Source organism: Diorhabda sublineata, chromosome 7 (genome assembly GCF_026230105.1).
Source record: "Diorhabda sublineata isolate icDioSubl1.1 chromosome 7, icDioSubl1.1, whole genome shotgun sequence".
Taxonomy (NCBI): domain Eukaryota; kingdom Metazoa; phylum Arthropoda; class Insecta; order Coleoptera; family Chrysomelidae; genus Diorhabda; species Diorhabda sublineata.
The window spans coordinates 23,161,560-23,184,098 of NC_079480.1; the positions used below are offsets into that span (position 1 = coordinate 23,161,560).

The 22,539-nt window shown below is 30.0% G+C and overlaps 2 protein-coding genes across 3 annotated transcripts in view; both read right to left on the minus strand.

Annotated features, from left to right (window-relative positions):
• Nucleotides 1–7,381, minus strand: part of LOC130447038 (uncharacterized) — a 39,179-nt gene extending 31,798 nt beyond the window's left edge. Inside the window, exon 1 of the mRNA XM_056783650.1 lies at nt 7,210–7,381. Within this exon, the coding sequence (XP_056639628.1) occupies nt 7,210–7,238 (29 nt within the window). The 5' untranslated portion in view covers nt 7,239–7,381. The remainder of the gene's footprint in view (nt 1–7,209) is intronic.
• A 10,214-nt stretch (nt 7,382–17,595) lies between these two features.
• The window catches only part of LOC130447037 (chitotriosidase-1), a 42,334-nt gene continuing 37,390 nt past the window's right edge, over nt 17,596–22,539 (minus strand). For both annotated transcript variants that reach the window (XM_056783648.1, XM_056783649.1), the window contains 4 exons: nt 20,087–20,313; nt 19,721–20,029; nt 19,449–19,650; nt 17,596–17,807 (listed from right to left, as the gene is read on the minus strand). In XM_056783648.1, coding sequence (XP_056639626.1) covers nt 17,596–17,807; nt 19,449–19,650; nt 19,721–20,029; nt 20,087–20,313 — 950 coding nt within the window. The remainder of the gene's footprint in view (nt 17,808–19,448; nt 19,651–19,720; nt 20,030–20,086; nt 20,314–22,539) is intronic.

Genomic DNA, 22,539 nt, shown 5'->3' on the forward strand with positions numbered 1-22,539 from the left:
TTACTACTGTTATGTGCATAGTTTTTACCCGTTGCTTTCTAGTTATCTATTCGAGTAAAAACAAGCAGCGATTGGATCTCTATAACGTGATTTGGTACTTACATTAATAAAACGTTCGATTTCCATACAAAAGATTATGAGAACTTCTGTTTCGCATACATTCAAATATAACGTTATATCATAAAAGACATTCAATTATAGAATACGTAGTTCGAAATGAAAGGTTAATGACTGATCTTGATAAAGTGTTAATTTTAAGTTGGTACGGATGAAATAACTAGATACAATTCATTCAAAAACTTCCGTTAAGAAGAATTTTAACAAAAAAAAAAACTGTTATTCTTGTAGTGAAATTATATTAAAAATTCTATTTATGTAAATTGAAGGTTATCTATAAAGTAGTTTTCGAGTTTTGTAGTAGATGGTGTTCGTGGCGGTTCGATTAAACCAACTATAGAAATCGTATATGATTTTATTATAATCATTTTTAATGAGTCAAATTTATTATTATGAATGTTGGTTGTGAGTCGTCATTAAATATTTTTATGTTGTTTTAATGAGTGTTCAATTTGTTAATGTCTCAATAGAAATAGTAAAAAGTAGCACGATAATCTTGTGGATTTTCAAATAATTTACGTTTGAGGACGACCGTTACAACTGTGTAGAATAAAATCAAGATCAACTGGTTGGTATTAGAGTTGTAAATAATTGATTTACAATTATTTGTTTTATAAAGCTTTATCTCGTGTTATACAGTATGGCGCATTTGATAGAATATGTCGTTAATTAAAGTGATTATAATATTTTTTTTTTTAATTTAATAATTTATTTAAAATTATCTTGATGCTATTTTGAGGGGTTCGTATAAATAAATATTTATTAAAATGCAAAAACAAATATAGAAATGCTGAATAAAAAAAAGTATGATAATTTGGATAAGCAGATATAAAAAGGTGAAAAATAAATATATAGAAATGAGTAATTTTTAAAAAAATGTAAGTAACTTTGAAATTTCAAGTTGGTTTGAAAAAATACTCGGAAAATTCGACAAGAGTTTGGAAAAATTTGAAAAATCCCCAAAGAATTTAAGAAAAATATAAAAATATATGAAAGAATCGGAAGAAATATGAGAAATTTGCAAATAATGCGAAATTCTTGAAAAATTAGGAGGAAAAACTTGGAAAATATGAAATAAATCGACAAACTCAAAGAAAATACGAATATAATTTCACAGTACCCGACAAAAATTAGGAAAACTCGAAAAAACAAGAGAAATTGACGAAAAATATCAGAGGAAATTTGAAAAAATTCGGGAAATTTGCAAATAGATTAGTAAATCCAAAAAAATGGAAAAAACTTGAAAGAACTGTCAAAAATTAGTAGAAAATGAAAATCATTAAAAAATTAAGAAAATTTGAGTGCACTACGAGAACTGTGCAAAAAATGGGAAATACTTGAAAAAATGGGGGAAAAAATCTGGAAAATATGTAAAAATGGGAGAAAAATTGGAAGACATTGAAAAATTGACGCGAAATTCTCGAAAAAATGGGGGGAAATTGTGAAAATATGGGGAAAAAATCTGGAAAATTGAAAAAGGTGGGATAAAAATCAGGAAAATATGAAATATAGGAAAAAAATGGAAAATATGAAAAAATTGACGCAAAATACTTGGAAAACTGGGGGGGAAATTTTAAAAATATGAAAAAATTGGAAAATATGAAAAAAAATGAGAAAAAATCTGGAAAATTGAAAAAGGTGGAAAAAAATCTGGAAAATATGAAAAAATGGTGAAAAACTGGAAAATATGAAAAAAATTGACGCAAAATACTTGAAAAAATGGGGGGTGGAATTTGAAAATATGAAAAAATTGGAAATATGAAAAAAATGAGAAAAAATCTGGAAAATTGAAAAAGGTGGGAAAAAATCTGGAAAATATGTAAAAATGGGGGAAAATGACGCAAGATACTTGAAAAAATGGAGGGAAAAATTTTGAAAATATGGAAGAAAGGGAAATAATCTGGAAAATTTAATAAGGTGGGAAAAATCTGGAAAATATGTATAAATGGGAGAAAAATTGGAAGACATGGAAAAAATTGACGCGAAATACTTGAAAAAATGAAGGGGAAAATTTTGAAAATATGAAAAAATGGGAAAAAATCTGGAAAATGAGAAAAAATTTGGAAAATATGAAAAAATGCGGAAAAAATCTGTAAAATATTAAAAAATGGGAAAAAATCTGGAAAATATGAAATAAATTGACAAACTCATAGGACATAAGAATATAATTTCAAAGAAAGAAAATTAAAAAACTACAAGAAATTCACAAAAAATGCGAAGTACTTAAAATATAGTAACACAAAAAAATTCAAGAGAACTATGATAAATTTGCAAAAACTAAAAAAAATTCCAAAATGCTCAAAAAAAGGAAAATTCGGGAAGAAGTATGAGGAATTTCCAAAAGCTCGAAAACATGCGAGAACTCAATAAAATAGACAAAAATTAGGAAAATTTGGGAAAAAAATGATAAAAACACAGAAAAATTTAAAAAATGACTAGAAACCTCAACCCATTTCGGAAATAATATGGAAAAAATCATGCTTGCGATCGGTACAATATCAACATACATCTAACAGGCTCTAAGTCAATTCAGATAAAACTAATACTCTACTGGTCAAAATAGTAAATTACACCACCACATTACACCCTGCGCATCACGATTCCCGAGGCGAAGCCGAGGACATCACGATATTTCTTCATACCTTGGTCGAAGCTACGCCAGGCACAGGACCGAGATTTCAGCTTTCGACAAATAACTAGTCATATTAATTAATAGAAAGTTAATTAATAATTGTTTATACATATAATACTTGTAAACCGATAAATCAGATCGCTGCGCGTATCCATTATTCAGATTAAATCGAACAAAATGAAGATTTCATATCAATATCAACCTCAATTTAACGCCAAAGCGATTATTTTCACTTTTACTAACGATAAGATAAATAACAGAAATAAATATAAACATTATAATAACACGCTGATAGAAAATCAAAACGAATACAACTAAGGACATTAGAAATGAAATAAGAGTAGTATCTAGGACAGATCGTTAAGCGAAAGAAAAGAAGAAGAAAAAAAACTGGCAGTTGGCACCGATTACCTGACACGGAGAAAATCCTTTGAAAACTCATCTACTTTGGATCGAATCGAAAAAAATTAATTTCTCCTTGAATGTTTTGCTCTTGATTTCGATTAAATCACGTCGCGTGTATTCACGTTTTCATTTTTATTATTGTAACTGTGGTTTGTTTAAATAAATTAATTTTTCATTATTCGGAATTGCACAGTCGATTAGAAAAGAATAAAAACCCTGTATTTAAATAGGACATACTGTATATTTGTCCAATTGGTGACTGTATTGAGAATTATGAAGGAAATATTTCGAAATGAATTTGATACACTGGAGAAAATGAGGAAATTTTGTTTAAAATAATTCGGAAAATTCGAAAGTGTCAGTGAAATTTGGAGGAAAATAGCGGAAAAAATAAAGAAACAGTGGGAAATACGTATTAAATAAATATTTGGAAAATGATTGATTTAATTGGATGGAATTAGGAAAATTTTGTTAAAACAATTCGGAAAATTCGGAGGAATAAGAGAAATGTGATGAAAAAGCGGAAAATATGAAAAATATTTGGGAATCGAAAAGGAAATTGGAGATTTCTCGAAAATATTGATTTAAATTGGAAAAAATTGCGAAAATTCGATATAAAAAACTGAGAAAATTTAAAACAATTGAATAAATGTGATGAAAAAGCGGAAAATATGAAAAATATTTGGGAATCGAAAAGGAAATTGGAGATTTCTCGAAAATATTGATTTAAATTGGAAAAAATTGCGAAAATTCGATATAAAAAACTGAGAAAATTTAAAACAATTGAATAAATGTGATGAAAAAGCGGAAAATATGAAAAATATTTGGGAATCGAAAAGGAAATTGGATATTTCTCGAAAATATTGATTTAAATTGGAAAAAATTGCGAAAATTCGATATAAAAAACTGAGAAAATTTAAAACAATTGAATAAATGTGATGAAAAAGCGGAAAATATGAAAAATATTTGGGAATCGAAAAGGAAATTGGAGATTTCTCGAAAATATTGATTTAAATTGGAGAAAATTGCGAAAATTCGATATAAAAAACTGAGAAAATTTAAAACAATTGAAGAAATGTGATGAAAAAGCGGAAAATATGAAAAATATTTGGGAATCGAAAAGGAAATTGGAGATTTCTCGAAAATATTGATTTAAATTGGAGAAAATTGCGAAAATTCGATATAAAAAACTGAGAAAATTTAAAACAATTGAAGAAATGTGATGAAAAAGCGGAAAATATGAAAAATATTTGGGAATCGAAAAGGAAATTGGAGATTTCTCGAAAATATTGATTTAAATTGGAAAAAATTGCGAAAATTCGATATAAAAAACTGAGAAAATTTTAAAACAATTGAAGAAATGTGATGAAAAAGCGGAAAATATGAAAAATATTTGGGAATCGAAAAGGAAATTGGAGATTTCTCGAAAATATTGATTTAAATTGGAGAAAATTGCGAAAATTCGATATAAAAAACTTAGAAAATTTAAAACAATTGAATAAATGTGATGAAAAAGCGGAAAATATGAAAAATATTTGGGAATCGAAAAGGAAATTGGAGATTTCTCGAAAATATTGATTTAAATTGGAAAAAATTGCGAAAATTCGATATAAAAAACTGAGAAAATTTAAAACAATTGAAGAAATGTGATGAAAAAGCGGAAAATATGAAAAATATTTGGGAATCGAAAAGGAAATTGGAGATTTCTCGAAAATATTGATTTAAATTGGAGAAAATTGCGAAAATTCGATATAAAAAACTTAGAAAATTTAAAACAATTGAAGAAATGTGATGAAAAAGCGGAAAATATGAAAAATATTTGGGAATCGAAAAGGAAATTGGAGATTTCTCGAAAATATTGATTTAAATTGGAAAAAATTGCGAAAATTCGATATAAAAAACTGAGAAAATTTAAAACAATTGAAGAAATGTGATGAAAAAGCGGAAAATATGAAAAATATTTGGGAATCGAAAAGGAAATTGGAGATTTCTCGAAAATATTGATTTAAATTGGAAAAAATTGCGAAAATTCGATATAAAAAACTGAGAAAATTTAAAACAATTGAAGAAATGTGATGAAAAAGCGGAAAATATGAAAAATATTTGGGAATCGAAAAGGAAATTGGAGATTTCTCGAAAATATTGATTTAAATTGGAGAAAATTGCGAAAATTCGATATAAAAAACTGAGAAAATTTAAAACAATTGAATAAATGTGATGAAAAAGCGGAAAATATGAAAAATATTTGGGAATCGAAAAGGAAATTGGAGATTTCTCGAAAATATTGATTTAAATTGGAGAAAATTGCGAAAATTCGATATAAAAAACTTAGAAAATTTAAAACAATTGAAGAAATGTGATGAAAAAGCGGAAAATATGAAAAATATTTGGGAATCGAAAAGGAAATTGGAGATTTCTCGAAAATATTGATTTAAATTGGAAAAAATTGCGAAAATTCGATATAAAAAACTGAGAAAATTTAAAACAATTGAATAAATGTGATGAAAAGGGGAAAATATGAAAAATATTTGGGAATCAAAAAGGAAATTGGATATTTTTCGAAAATACTGATTTAAATTGGAAAAAATTGCGAAAATTCGATATAAAAAACTGAGAAAATTTAAAACAATTGAATAAATGTGATGAAAAAGCGGAAAATATGAAAAATATTTGAGAGTCAAAAAGGAAATTGGAGATTTCTCGAAAATATTGATCTAAATTGGAAAAAATTGCGAAAATTCGATTTAAAAAAATTGGGAAAATCCGAAAGAATGAAAAAAGCGAGAAATCCAAAGGAAATTGATTTAAATTGGAAAAGATTAGGAAAATTCTATTGAAACAATTCAGAAAATTCGAAAAATTTTCAAAAAAACTCTGCTGATATCGAAAGAAAGAGGAAATTTTAGGAAAAAAGTAGGGAAATTCGAAAAAACTTCAAGGAATTCGTTGGATTTTAGAAATTTATAAATAACTAAGAAAAATTTGGAGAAAGTTACTGGGAGAATTCAAAAAAACTCAAGGAAAATTATGAAAATTCACTAAAAGGTTCATAAACTCGAAAAACATTCGAGATAATTCCAAAAATTTTGCAAAAAAAGCGGAATATACGAACACACTTCAAGAACTAAAAAGGAAATTAAATGAATACGAAAAATAATTCGATAAATTGGGTAAGAAAAATGGTAAATTAGATTGAAAACTGTGGAAAATTCGAATAAAGTTTGACTGATATCCAAAAAAATAAAAAAATTTGAAAAAAAAATTGGAAAGTTTAATAGAAACTTCAGAAAACTCAATAAAATATAGGACATCGAAGAAATTTGATGAAAAAGGCAGAGGATCCAAAAAAACTTTCAAAATCAAAAAGGAAATTGGTTTAAATTGGAAAAAATTAGGAAAATTCGAAAGAATCGAAGAAATTTCATGAAAAAAGCGGAGCATCCAAAAAAATAGGAAATGCAATATAAAAATTAGGGAAAATTCTGTTCAAAAAAATGGGTTACGAATATTCCATCATTCTATTAATTTCTCATTGATAAAAATAGATTATAACATGCTCTCAATTTTATTTATTTCTGTCAAACTAGCAGAAAAAATAAATTTTGATAAGCTCATGTCGTTTTTTTGCCGTGATAATTCCCAGAATTTGATGTTAATTATTTTCCAAAATAATGGAGTGACCCGCCAATTTGATTATCAAGGTAGCGGGCGTTATGGCGTTATTACAAAGATAATTGCCGACAATACGAGGAAAAACAATTTAAACGTATGTATATCAGTCCGAAATGATTTGATGGAAAGAAATGGCTATTCCCTGTTTTTCCCCAGACGCCAACGATCCCCGCGGTTTTTTTTCTATATAATTAGGCCCGCTATCGTGATATCGAAATTAGCGGGCCACCCCATTATTTCTGAAAAGAATTAACGTCAAGTTCTGGGAATTTCACGTCAAAAAACGCATTTTTTCACCTTGACAGACCTATTTTATTTTTATTTAGTTCTAAATATGCATTTTGACAAAAATTTTTATATAAAAAAACGTTAACGAAACCTACTTTTTCTTCTTGAGTTGTCTGAGAGTCATGGTTATTTCTTGTCTTAGAAATGTTATTCCATAAAAAACACCACTTGAAAATCACATTATTATAAGTTCGAACTTCACGTACGAAGAATAAAAACCAAACGGATGCGTGCGTTTACGATAAAATGAACACAACCGACTACCGCGTCTTCTTGGTTCGACGAGGCATGCGAAACATCGCGCTTAACGGCCTAATCGTATAGTAGAAGCCTTTAAATCACGCAATTTCCATCCGGGGAGAGGGGGAATAGATAAGTTTATTAAACAAACAAAGAATTTGAATAACTGTAATTAAAAAAAAATTGGTATTTCTATATTAATAATGGTTAATTTATATAATATATACAGGATGTCTAGCTTATGAACAGACACAGAGCAGGGACGTATTGGGGTCAATTTATCTTTATACCCAAGTTGGTGGGAGGTATAGGGCGAAAATTACGAAAAAAATGAATTAAAAAATTCTAAATTCGTTACACTGAGTGTTAACGGTATTAAGTTATTTTAAATAGGCGATCGAATCATTTTGGAGGTTCAATTAGGGGTGACCTAACATTGAAATTTCACAAGAGTTTTTTATGTGTTAAAATATTGTGCCCAGTTGTGAAAATCGAATGCGGACAATATCGATGAATTTTATTTGGTCTTCAAAATTAAAAATTACATACCCAAGAACTCTTTATGTTCAAATCCGGCCCTGTTACATAAGCAGACATTTGTATAGTTCGTTCCGAAGTATAAATCAAACTATTTTTTTAATTTTTTTCACGAATTTTCGTAGTTTCATTAACAGTCTAGAAGTTTTTCCGTATTATAGTTTGTTTTATCGAAATTTTGGAATTTTTTAGAAGTTTCCCGGATGTATTCTGAATTGTTTCTATTAGATTTTTCTATTTATCGAAAATTTTTTTCTAATTTCAGTAGTTTCTTAGGAGTTTATCGTAGACTTTTTAGATTTATTTTAATTATTTAATATTTTTTCGATTTCCTTGGATTTAAACGAGAATTTGTTGATTTTAAATGCAATTTCATTAATTCCAATTTACTAATTTTCAAGTTTCATGCATTTTTTCCATTTTTTCAAATTTTCTTGAGTTGTCCCATTTTCTACAATTTTCGATTTCTTTGGATATTTTTGTGGAGTTTCTCAAATTTCTTACAAGTTTTCGGAATTTTGAGTATTTTAGTCGAATGTTCCCAGTTTGTTTTCGAATTTATTAAATTATTTTGAAAATTCGTCTGATTTTATTTTTTAAAATTTTAAATTTATCGGTATTATTGACCATTTTTCCAAATTTTCGAATTCTTTTCAAATTTTTCATCGAATTTCCCAAAGTTTATTCGAATTTTTCTTGTTTTTGCTTCCAGTTTCAAAAAGGTATTTTGAAATATCCCGAATTTCATCTAGTTCTGTGAATTTTTTTTTCAATTTCTTTGTATTTTTGTAGTTTTTTCAAAATTCCCTCGAATTTTCCGCTTCTTTCCGAAATTTTCAGTATTTTAATAACTATTTTAGTGGCATTTTAGTTTTCTCTTCTTTCGATTTTATTTAAATATTTTCGGATTGTTTTGATTTTTTTTAATTTAAAACTCTTTCCAATCATTTGCTATTTTTCCAGTTTTTTTGTTTTTTCCAGTTTTTTACGAAGTTTCTTGAAGTTATTCCCAATTTTCCTTGTTTTTCAAATTTTCTCATTTTTTTCAAATTTATTGAATTATTTTCTCAATTCTTCAAATTTTGCGATTTTTCCAAATTTTCAAACTTTTCCAGTTGAATTTCCTCATTTTTATCCAATTTCCTTCACAATTCCAAAAATTCTTTCATATACCCTGTATATAATGGTTATGATTTGTTATCTACGTGGAAATGAAAGATCCTGTATTATTAAAAATGTAGTTTCACAAATTTACCAATAATCTTATCACCTTTTCGAAATTATACCGGAAAATTGTATAAATAAAAATTATTTTATAATTAAAACCATGACATACATTTTATTATTCTAATTATATGCATTCTATGCACATATTTAACCTTTTTAAGTAAATGAATTATTGATATAATCATATACATATAGCAAGGTCAGTCGAAATCGAAAATTTGATTAATATTTCCGATAAAAAAATATGTATCCACTTCAAGCAAACCTTTTATAGAAATATTTTAAAAAAATTGTAGAAGAGAAACAATTCAATTACAATATCACTCGAATAAAAAAAGAAGAATTAGGTTATGATTAGAGCAATCTAACAAATTGTCTAAATATCTGCCGTGGGGTAAACAAAAGCTTTTGTATGGTTTGTGATTTTTGTTTGTTCGATTTTAGACCTTATTCTTCCCAGTTTTATTGCTTCTTAAAGAGTTGCTACTAAAACAAGTGCAAAATTTCCTTCCGCAAACTCAATTGTTTACCCCACGGTTGACGTTTGACGTAAATCAGCTGTTTTCTTAGATTGCCTAACTACTGGAAACATTAAAATTATATTTGTACTATAAATAGTTAAATTAACCTCAACAAACGAATAAAAATATTTTAAAGTAGAACTCGAACAGAACAAAAATATTTACAGTGAACTTTTTCGATATTTTTTATCCAAATTTGCTTTAAATTCTGTACAATATCTACGTCTATATATTATGCTAAAGAAAGGTAGGCATACATCTTAATGAACTTGTCTGAACCGCATTTTTGTCTTATTTGCATTCATCCTGATTCGTTTCGAAAGCGGTGTTTTGTTTTTTCAACAACTAAGTGCTTTTCTTGGAACAATGTCTATTTTAAAAAGATAAATAGTAGCCAGTTGTACTTGATTTTTCAAAAAATAATAACGTTGAAATAAAATAACACAGATAATATAGAAAAAAAAACAAAAACAACAACAGTATTCGTGTTTGTAAGTGGTATTTTCATTGGATATAGCTTAATTTTACCGAAAAAATCAGTTATACAGATTTTTTTAACGTTTAAATGTTTTAACGTACATTAAATCGTTTGAAATGTTCTTTAAAGTGACCTTTCAAATTGTGTGTGAAGTCAACGCCCTCTAGTTATCTTTCGGAAGATTGAATTTGTATAGAGGTGGGAGTTTCTAGTTGTACCTCTTGATATAAGTAAGTTCGAATAATTTTGACAAAATTTATTGTAGTCAAAGTCTAGCAATTCTCTCAGAATTTCTTGTTGATGTGTAAAATAAAATTTCGCCGTATTGAAGAATTTGATAAAAGAACTCGTTTTGGGTTTTATTTATTAATTCGTTTTATACAAATAATTTCTTAAATTTTTTTCTTGTTCCTTGAAATTTTTTCCGAATCCTCCACCTTTTCCCAAAATTTTTAATTTTTGTAAATTGCTCAATTGAATTTTTTCTAGTTTTCGCGTGTCTTGAATTCGAATTCCCCCTTTTTCACAAATTCCTCAAATTATTCATTCGAATTTTTTATCAAAATTTCCGCGTTTCTGGATTATTTTTGAAATTCTCTCTATTTTCCTAAACTCATCGAATTTTATCAATTATTTCAGTTGAACCTTACCATTTTTTTTTTCAAATTTATCGAATTATTATTCTAAATTTTTCAAATTTCCTCTGTGTTCCACCAAATTTTTTCGAATTCTCCTTTTTTCTGCAAATTTTTCAATTTTTTATCAATTATTTCATTGGATTTTCCTATTTTCTCGTAATTTTCTAATGTTCCTCGCAATTTTTAAGATATTCCCTTTTCTCCCCTTTTTTCAGCACATTTTTAGATATTTCGAATTTTGAAATATATTTTAGTACAATTTTCATTTTTTTTTTTTTCGAATTTATTGAATTATTTTTTGATTTTTTTAGTTTAATTTTCTCATATTTTGAATATTGAATAAATTTTCGGATTTCTTAAACATAATTATATTATTTGATGATATTCAATAAAAATACTTTTCAAAACCGGTTATTTCGTAACTGGCCGAGGTGCAAGTATAAATTCCCATCTCTACACTCGCATCTCCAAAGTTACCCGCGATTCGGTTGCATGACTTTACAGTTGAACGTGAAGATGGCGCTCTTGATTTATTTATCCAAACTGTGACATATCTAAAATTTACTTTTACGAATGACCATAACTTGTGGCTTGTAGATAGGATAAAGACACAGCTAAATATTGATTAAATCCCATATATTTTATACTAAATTTGACGTATACTTCTTTCAACATCAGCGAGCACTTAACCGGAATATTTAAATCACGTGAACATTCCTTACGTCAATATACAGGGTGGTCCAGTTAAGAAAATTTTAAATATGCATTTAAAAAAGTTGATAATATATAGGGTGTTGCGTAGTTAAAAACATGATTTTGAACAAATGGAAAATTGTGATTGATGGGAAAATGGAAAGGTTCGAATAAAATAACGAGAAAAATTTATTATTTATTCAACTATTTACAAAAAAAAACTATAAATATATTATACAAATACGTCATATATATTTACTCATTCTATACATTTCAAAAGAAAATTTTTGGAAAATCAATATAGAAAAGTAAGAAAGGGAATAGTAAAAGAAGAAATTAATTAATAAAAAAACTGTTGAATAAGTTAAATAAAATATTTAATCAAAATTGAAGACAGATATTTGAGGTTATTATAAAAATTCATGAAATATTTTACTAAGCATAGTTTTTCACGTTTTTTCCTTTAATTTCTGTATGATATATGGCAACGTTGCACTGTCTTAAAAAAGTTATTTAGTGAAATTTTTTATAAAAAATACGTATTTCAAACAAAAATAAAGTCGCTGCTTTTAGTGAAGCATTCAAGTGACAACCTCGCGATCAAGTATGAAGTTGATAAAATTTTACATTTAATAACGTATTCGATTGCTCACTTTCTCTGACGATAAAAATCCGAACAAAACATTTAACGTGCAAATATGGGATGTTATTAGTCCGGGTGATGACGTTGAAATATTTTGTATCGACTATTTTTATACTTTTTACAATTTTTGTGATTTTAATTCGATTTTTAGTTCATAATATACCTCCAAAATTTAGTATAATTCGAAGATTAAAATCTTATTTGCCAATTTCCCATTTTTTTCTGTGTACCTCGTTGGAAATCACAATAACTTTTTTTATCATTGAAAAAAATACATTTAAAAAATGCAAATTTCAGTGAAAAATTGAACAAATTCATCCAAAAAACTAGCACATTATGCTTATATAAGAAAAAATCACATGGAACCAAATCCGGCCAATGCGTTGGCTACTAAAGAGAGATGAGTCGTTCAAAGAAATGTTTCCGGGAGAAATTCATTATCTTTTTGAGCTATAGCACCTTCTTTTCGATACAAGGTTTCCCTTACATTAATTTCTTCTAGTTTGGGTAATAAAAACTCCTCGAATATGCCAAAATAACGTCCAGAAGTGATAATAACGTAATAATGCCCACGTCTTATATGCAAACGTTGTTTGGAGTTTGCGGGGCTCCGATTACCCCCTTTGATTTGTAAGTACGACTACAATATTGACAATTTGTTTAAGTAAAAATTGAAGATTTGTCAACAGTATACAACGTATACTGCATTTCTTCAGCGATTAATATCAGCAGTACTGTATCCTTCAATTTTTATTAATCAAATTTTGAAACAGGTGGTAAGATCGATTGTAGCAGCCATTTCAAATGTTTACTTCATTTCCTGCACACTATAGGTCACCATGAACGTTTCCATTCTAAAAAAAATCGATTATTCATGAATGAAATAGCAAATCATTCGCTCGCAGATCGTCTAGAAGGATTTTCGATGTGTACATATGTCCTGATTGTTTTCGATCGTCAATTAAGTCATTTCCTGCACACTATAGGTGACCATGAACGTTTCCATTCTCAAAATAATGGATTGTTCATGAATGAAACAGCAAATCATTCGCTCGCAGATCGTCTAGAAGGATTTTCGATGTGTACAAATGTCCTGATTGTTCTCGATCATCAATTACTTTATTTCCTGCACACTATAGGTGACCATGAACGTTTCTATTCTCAAAATAATCGATTATTCATGAATGAAACAGCAAATCATTCGCGCGCAGATCCTCTAGAAGGATTTTCGATGTGTACAAATGTCCTTATTGTTCTCGATCGTCAATTACTTCATTTCCTGCACACTATAGGTGACCATGAACGTTTCCATTCTCAAAAAAATCGATTATTCATGAATAAAACAGCAAATCATTCGCTCGCAGATCGTCTAGAAGGATTTTCGATGTGTACAAAAGTCCTAATTGTTCTCGATCATCAATTACGTCATTTCCTGCACACTATAGGTGACCATGAACGTTTCTATTCTCAAAATAATCGATCATTCATGAATGAAACAGCAAATCGTTCGCGCGCAGATCCTCTAGAAGGATTTTCGATGTGTACATATGTCCTGATTGTTTTTGATCGTCAATTAAGTCATTTCCTGCACACTGTAAGTGACCATGAACGTTTCCATTCTCAAAATAATCGATTGTTCATGTATGAAACAGCAAATCATTCGCTCGCAGATCGTCTAGAAGAATTTTCGATGTGTACATATGTCCTGATTGTTTTCGATCGTCAATTACGTCATTTCCTGTACACTATAGGTGACCATGAACGTTTCCATTCTAAAAAAAATCGATTATTCATGAATGAAACAGCAAATCATTCGCTCGCAGATCGTCTAGAAGAATTTTCGATGTGTACAAATGTCCTGATTGTTTTCGATCGTCAATTAAGTCATTTCCTGCACACTATAGGTGACCATGAACGTTTCCATTCTCAAAATAATCGATTGTTCATGAATGAAACAGCAAATCGTTCGCGCGCAGATCCTCTAGAAGGATTTTCGATGTGTACAAATGTCCTGATTGTTTTCGATCATCAATTACTTTATTTCCTGCACACTATAGGTGACCATGAACGTTTCTATTCTCAAAATAATCGATTGTTCATGAATGAAACAGCAAATCGTTCGCGCGCAGATCCTCTAGAAGGATTTTCGATGTGTACAAATGTCCTGATTGTTTTCGATCATCAATTACTTTATTTCCTGCACACTATAGGTGACCATGAACGTTTCTATTCTCAAAATAATCGATTGTTCATGTATGAAACAGCAAATCGTTCGCGCGCAGATCGTCTAGAAGAATTTTCGATGTGTACAAATGTCCTTATTGTTCTCGATCGTCAATTACTTCATTTCCTGCACACTATAGGTGACCATGAACTTTTCCATTCTCAAAAAAATCGATTATTCATGAATAAAACAGCAAATCATTCGCTCGCAGATCGTCTAGAAGGATTTTCGATGTGTACAAATGTCCTGATTGTTCTCGATCGCCAATTACGTAATTTCCTGAACACTATAGGTGACCATGAACGTTTCCTTTCTCAAAATAATCGATTATTCATGAATGAAACAGCAAATCATTCGCTCGCAGATCGTCTAGAAGGATTTTCGATGTGTACATATGTCCTGATTGTTTTCGATCGTCAATTAAGTCATTTCCTGCACACTATAGGTGACCATGAACGTTTCCATTCTCAAAATAATGGATTGTTCATGAATGAAACAGCAAATCATTCGCTCGCAGATCGTCTAGAAGGATTTTCGATGTGTACAAATGTCCTGATTGTTCTCGATCATCAATTACTTTATTTCCTGCACACTATAGGTGACCATGAACGTTTCTATTCTCAAAATAATCGATTATTCATGAATGAAACAGCAAATCATTCGCGCGCAGATCCTCTAGAAGGATTTTCGATGTGTACAAATGTCCTTATTGTTCTCGATCGTCAATTACTTCATTTCCTGCACACTATAGGTGACCATGAACGTTTCCATTCTCAAAAAAATCGATTATTCATGAATAAAACAGCAAATCATTCGCTCGCAGATCGTCTAGAAGGATTTTCGATGTGTACAAAAGTCCTAATTGTTCTCGATCATCAATTACGTCATTTCCTGCACACTATAGGTGACCATGAACGTTTCTATTCTCAAAATAATCGATCATTCATGAATGAAACAGCAAATCGTTCGCGCGCAGATCCTCTAGAAGGATTTTCGATGTGTACAAATGTCCTGATTGTTTTTGATCGTCAATTAAGTCATTTCCTGCACACTGTAAGTGACCATGAACGTTTCCATTCTCAAAATAATCGATTGTTCATGTATGAAACAGCAAATCATTCGCTCGCAGATCGTCTAGAAGAATTTTCGATGTGTACAAATGTCCTTATTGTTCTCGATCATCAATTACGTCATTTCCTGCACACTATAGGTGACCATAAACGTTTCCATTCTCAAAAAAATCGATTATTCATGAATAAAACAGCAAATCATTCGCTCGCAGATCGTCTAGAAGGATTTTCGATGTGTACAAAAGTCCTGATTGTTCTCGATCATCAATTACTTCATTTCCTGCACACTATAGGTGACCATGAACGTTTCTATTCTCAAAATAATCGATCATTCATGAATGAAACAGCAAATCGTTCGCGCGCAGATCCTCTAGAAGGATTTTCGATGTGTACAAATGTCCTGATTGTTTTTGATCGTCAATTAAGTCATTTCCTGCACACTGTAAGTGACCATGAACGTTTCCATTCTCAAAATAATCGATTGTTCATGTATGAAACAGCAAATCATTCGCTCGCAGATCGTCTAGAAGAATTTTCGATGTGTACAAATGTCCTTATTGTTCTCGATCATCAATTACGTCATTTCCTGCACACTATAGGTGACCATAAACGTTTCCATTCTCAAAAAAATCGATTATTCATGAATAAAACAGCAAATCATTCGCTCGCAGATCGTCTAGAAGGATTTTCGATGTGTACAAAAGTCCTGATTGTTCTCGATCATCAATTACTTCATTTCCTGCACACTATAGGTGACCATGAACGTTTCTATTCTCAAAATAATCGATCATTCATGAATGAAACAGCAAATCGTTCGCGCGCAGATCCTCTAGAAGGATTTTCGATGTGTACAAATGTCCTGATTGTTCTCGATCGTCAATTACGTCATTTCCTGCACACTATAGGTGACCATGAACGTTTCCATTCTAAAAAAAATCGATTATTCATGAATAAAACAGCAAATCATTCGCTCGCAGATCGTCTAGAAGGATTTTCGATGTGTACAAATGTCCTGATTGTTCTCGATCGCCAATTACGTAATTTCCTGAACACTATAGGTGACCATGAACGTTTCCTTTCTCAAAATAATCGATTATTCATGAATGAAACAGCAAATCATTCGCTCGCAGATCGTCTAGAAGGATTTTCGATGTGTACATATGTCCTGATTGTTTTCGATCGTCAATTAAGTCATTTCCTGCACACTATAGGTGACCATGAACGTTTCCATTCTCAAAATAATCGATTGTTCATGTATGAAACAGCAAATCGTTCGCGCGCAGATCCTCTAGAAGGATTTTCGATGTGTACAAATGTCCTGATTGTTCTCGATCGCCAATTACGTAATTTCCTGAACACTATAGGTGACCATGAACGTTTCTATTCTCAAAATAATCGATTATTCATGAATGAAACAGCAAATCATACGCTCGCAGATCGTCTAGAAGGATTTTCGATGTGTACATATGTCCTGATTGTTTTCGATCGTCAATTAAGTCATTTCCTGCACACTATAGGTGACCATGAACGTTTCCATTCTCAAAATAATCGATTGTTCATGAATGAAACAGCAAATCATTCGCTCGCAGATCGTCTAGAAGGATTTTCGATGTGTACAAATGCCCCGATAACGCTTTCTCGTCCTCTCGATGTTTACGAACGTTCTGGAATGTCAATGACGTCATTTCCCGCACACTATAGGCGTTCATGGACGTTTCCACTATCAAAAATCGATTCCGAATCGGGCACGAACCAGCAAAAACGATATTGAAACATTTCCTGAATGCAAATTGAGTTTCGATTATGGAAGAATAATTAAACGCGACCACCGCATTGTTGCCACCTTTCCAACGCACCATTGATCAACGTTTTAACCAAATTCAAGTAAAAGAAGAAGATTAAAGAAACGATAGTATAGAAGATAACGGTAAAGATAAGAAAAAGATCTTGAGAAACATCAATTTTTATATTAAAAAAATATTTTTTTCGTCCAAAAAAAAAGAAGACGAAATATCTATATATAAAACTACGAAAAAATAGTTATTTAATCATCATCTATCGATACTATAGATTCATAGTATACTAAGTATTGCAATAATTTAGAAAAAGAAAATTCGTCGACTTTAAACGAAATTCCTAACCTCAATAATGTGACGCAACTACGGACGCGTTCCACAGTCTCTATAAAAATGATCCGATCGGAGATAGGTTTAGCTCGGTGGCGGCGCCGGCGTAAACTGCGAACAACTTTCTACGTTTTCCGGCCAATCGCATACGTTCTGATCGGGATTGAAAACTAGATTCGCCGGACATGGCATATGGTGTTTCCGTTCGCCTTCGCACATGTAGTACATCTTGCAATCGGCTTTGTCCGGATGGTAACTTATGTGGCCTTCTTCTTCTTCGCAAGTCACTTCGTTAGCTGAAAATCGGGCGTATAAGTCGAATTTAGGTAATACGAAAATTTATAGACGTTTTTGTTTTTTTTTTGATAAATCGTCGTGGTTTTAGGTTTTTTTTGATGGAAAATTAGTTTTAAAAAAGAAACTTAAAATCGAGTCGAATTATGAAAAAAAATCGTGTAATAGTATATTGAAGATTTTTTAATAAATAGATTGACCTCGTACATAATTATCGTTATAAGTTGATACGAGATTTATAGAAAAATGCAAAGTGGAGTAACAAAGTTTAAAGATAAAATACAGGACGATCTACTTGAAAATTATAAAGTAGCAATTTCTGTAAATTTATGTAAATATTGAAATAAAAATTATACAGGGTGATCAACTTGAAAATATTGTAAAATAGTCAATTAATATCTGCAAATTTGAGCGAATACAATGGGCGATTGATATTTTTTAAATTATACGGGGTGATTCAAGTTGAAATATTAACAAACATATACAAATTAGACAAAAATTTCTGTATATTTCCAAATTTGTTGCAAAACTACTTTTTCAAATAAGCGTGGGGATTCACTGGACATTTTAATATAGACAAGTGATACAGGGTGATTCAACTGAAAATATTGAAAAAATATATAGAATAGACAAATAATTTCTGAAAATCTCGACAAAAGCTTAAAAAAACTTGGCTACAATAAACAATCACATTTTTAAAGTGAAAATATTAAGAAAAAATATAAATTAGGCAAGAAATTCCATAAATTTCTGAGAAAAAAATTATAAATTGACAAAATAACTGAAAAAATAAATGAAAAAATCATAAAGAAGTCGAAAAATATTCAAATTCAAATACTATGGATCTAAGATACAGGGTGATTCAACTAGAGAGATTGTAAAATTATATGAAATATGAAATAATTTCTGAGAATTTCGACAAATGTTGAAAAATCAAAGACTACAATGAACCATTGGTATTTTTTTAAGTATATGGGGTGGTTCAATTGAAAATATTAAAAAAAAATTAGATAGAAAATTCTTATAAATTTCCAAATTTGTTAAAAAATTTTAGTTGAAAATTATTATTGTTATTTTTCCAAATATACGGGGTAATTCACTTAAAAATAGTGACGTAAATAAATGTGAAAAAGTCAAATAATTGATAAATTGTAATTTTTACAAATATACAGGGTGATTTGAGTGAAATTAGATAAAAAATAATATAAATTAGACAAAAATTTTTGTAAATTTTCAAATAAGTTAGAAAGCTTAAAGTCTTTACTATTTTTTTATCAATTATACACTGTATCCACTCGTAAATAATGCGAAAAAATTTGGATATGAGCCAAATAATTTTCATAAATTTCCACATTGTTAAAAAAGTTATTGCTTCAATAGACTATCGATACTTTTTTGATTATATTGGGTGTAGAAATCGTTACGAATTTTGACAACAGTTTACCTCAATCTAGAATAAAGTACAGGGTGTTTAACAAAAAAAATCAACTTTTTCATTCCACAATGATAAGAATAAATCGTTTTTAGTATAACGTCACCAAATTTAAAAAAAAATCGGGAAAACGTACACGTAGAAAAAAAAATTAAATACAAAACTGAAAAAAAAATGATAAAAAAATTTTTTTTTTTTATGTAACACTCACGATTTTTGGTCGTATACTGTCCAGAAGCGACTACAGTTTCGTACGGACCGCTATATTCCAATTTAACTTTATACCCCTCGAGTTCCTGCCTCATAGCATTCAATAAAGGAAACTTGTCCCCCCCGCACGTTCCCCTAAAATCATCCATATCCACAGACCAAATCATGATACCACCGAAACCTTCTTCCTTCAACCACGCCATCTAACGACCGAAAAAAATAAAAAAGAAACGAACCAATATTTGAAATTATCCACCGTTTGAGTGATAATACCTTCGTTTTCAAACTCCTCTCGTCGTCGAATCCGACCCACTGGTTCTCCCTGTATGCGAACGGTACTTGTTGCTCGTTATCCCAAACCAAGGTGACGTTGTCTTGGTGCAAAAAGTCGCAAATCTCGTAGTAGCTCATGAAACCCGCTTCCGAAGTGTATTTCCCGGGGGTACCGCCCCCGCTCGCCGGCGCTCCTATATCGAACTGCGTCGCATTCACCAATTCGAAGCTCCTCCCGTACGTCGGCATGCCGATCATCAATTTCTCCTTCGGCGCTCCCTGTTTCACCCATTCCCTCGCCGAATAGTCCTTCAAAGAAATTCATTAGAGACCCGGAAGTTGCGCCGCCGATTCGCGTATACTCACGACTGTCAATTTTTTTTGGTACTTGGAAGCGCTTTCTAATGGAAATAGCGGCGCGTTGTGCCCTACCGTTCTCTCCCATTGGCCGTGAAAATCGTACGTCATGACGTTGATGAAATCTAGGTATTTGGATATTTCCGGGACGTCGTAGCCAGCCGCGATCGCTTCGAATGATGCCGGTACGGCGGCGGTGAGCATCAATCTCGGTTGGCCGCTACTTTTTGCTTCTCCTAAAAATATCCGTCGACTCAGAGTTCTTTTAGGACTCTAAAGGCAGCATTGAAATGATGCGATTGACGTTTAGAGTCGGAAAAATTTCGAGGTTATGGCACTAACGGAACAGAAGAATATAAAAAAGAAGAGAGAAATCTTGAAATAAGGTTAGATACGTTGAAAAAAGAGAAGAACGTGAAAAAGTAGAAAGAAAGTTGGATTGAATTAAAAGAATGCGAAATAGAAGAAGAAAATCTTGAATTTGAAGTTAGTGTAGTTTAGAAGAGCTGAACGTAAAAAAGAAGAAAAAAATTTATAGATTTAGGTTAGCTTAAAAGAAAAGAATTTAAAAAGAGGAGAAAGAAAGAGAAGAAGAAGAAAGAAAGAAATTAAAAAAGAAGAAATCTTGAATCAAAATTAGGTTAATTCAAATGAGAAGAACATAAAAAAGAAGAAATCTTGAATTAAAATTAGGTTAGTCCAAAAGAGAAGAACATAAAAAAGAAGAAAAGAAATATGAATCAAAGTTATGTTAGTTTAAAAGAGAAGAGTTTAAAAAAAGAAGAAAGAAATGTGTATGGAAGAGGAGGTGGAAAAGAAGTAAAAAATTTTAAATTAAGGTTAGTTATTTCAAATGAGAAGAACATAAAAACGAAGAAATCTTGAATTAAAATTAGGTTAGTCCGAAAGAGAAGAACGTGAAAAAGAAGAAAAGAAATATGAATCAAAGTTATGTTAGTTTAAAAGAGAAGAGTTTAAAAAAAGAAGAAAGAAATGTGTATGGAAGAGGAGGTGGAAAAGAAGTAAAAAATTTTAAATTAAGGTTAGTTAGTTCAAATGAGAAGAACATAAAAACGAAGAAATCTTGAATTAAAATTAGGTTAGTCCGAAAGAGAAGAACATAAAAAAGAAGAAAAGAAATATGAATCAAAGTTATGTTAGTTTAAAAGAGAAGAGTTTAAAAAAAGAAGAAAGAAATGTGTATGGAAGAGGAGGTGGAAAAGAAGTAAAAAATTTTAAATTAAGGTTAGTTATTTCAAATGAGAAGAACATAAAAACGAAGAAATCTTGAATTAAAATTAGGTTAGTCCGAAAGAGAAGAACGTGAAAAAGAAGAAAAGAAATATGAATCAAAGTTATGTTAGTTTAAAAGAGAAGAGTTTAAAAAAAGAAGAAAGAAATGTGTATGGAAGAGGAGGTGGAAAAGAAGTAAAAAATTTTAAATTAAGGTTAGTTAGTTCAAATGAGAAGAACATAAAAACGAAGAAATCTTGAATTAAAATTAGGTTAGTCCGAAAGAGAAGAACGTGAAAAAGAAGAAAAGAAATATGAATCAAAGTTATGTTAGTTTAAAAGAGAAGAGTTTAAAAAAAGAAGAAAGAAATGTGTATGGAAGAGGAGGTGGAAAAGAAGTAAAAAATTTTAAATTAAGGTTAGTTAGTTCAAATGAGAAGAACATAAAAACGAAGAAATCTTGAATTAAAGTTAGGTTAGTCCGAAAGAGAAGAACGTGAAAAAGAAGAAAAGAAATATGAATCAAAGTTATGTTAGTTTAAAAGAGAAGAGTTTAAAAAAAGAAGAAAGAAATGTGTATGGAAGAGGAGGTGGAAAAGAAGTAAAAAATTTTAAATTAAGGTTAGTTAGTTCAAATGAGAAGAACATAAAAAAGAAGAAATCTTGAATTAAAATTAGGTTAGTCCGAAAGAGAAGAACGTCAAAAAAAGAAGAAAAGAAATATGAATCAAAGTTATGTTAGTTTAAAAGAGAGGAGTTTAAAAAAAGAAGAAAGAAATGTGTATGGAAGAGGAGGTGGAAAAGAAGTAAAAAATTTTAAATTAAGGTTAGTTAGTTCAAATGAGAAGAACATAAAAACGAAGAAATCTTGAATTAAAATTAGGTTAGTCCGAAAGAGAAGAACGTGAAAAAGAAGAAAAGAAATATGAATCAAAGTTATGTTAGTTTAAAAGAGAAGAGTTTAAAAAAAGAAGAAAGAAATGTGTATGGAAGAGGAGGTGGAAAAGAAGTAAAAAATTTTAAATTAAGGTTAGTTAGTTCAAATGAGAAGAACATAAAAACGAAGAAATCTTGAATTAAAGTTAGGTTAGTCCGAAAGAGAAGAACGTGAAAAAGAAGAAAAGAAATATGAATCAAAGTTATGTTAGTTTAAAAGAGAAGAGTTTAAAAAAAGAAGAAAGAAATGTGTATGGAAGAGGAGGTGGAAAAGAAGTAAAAAATTTTAAATT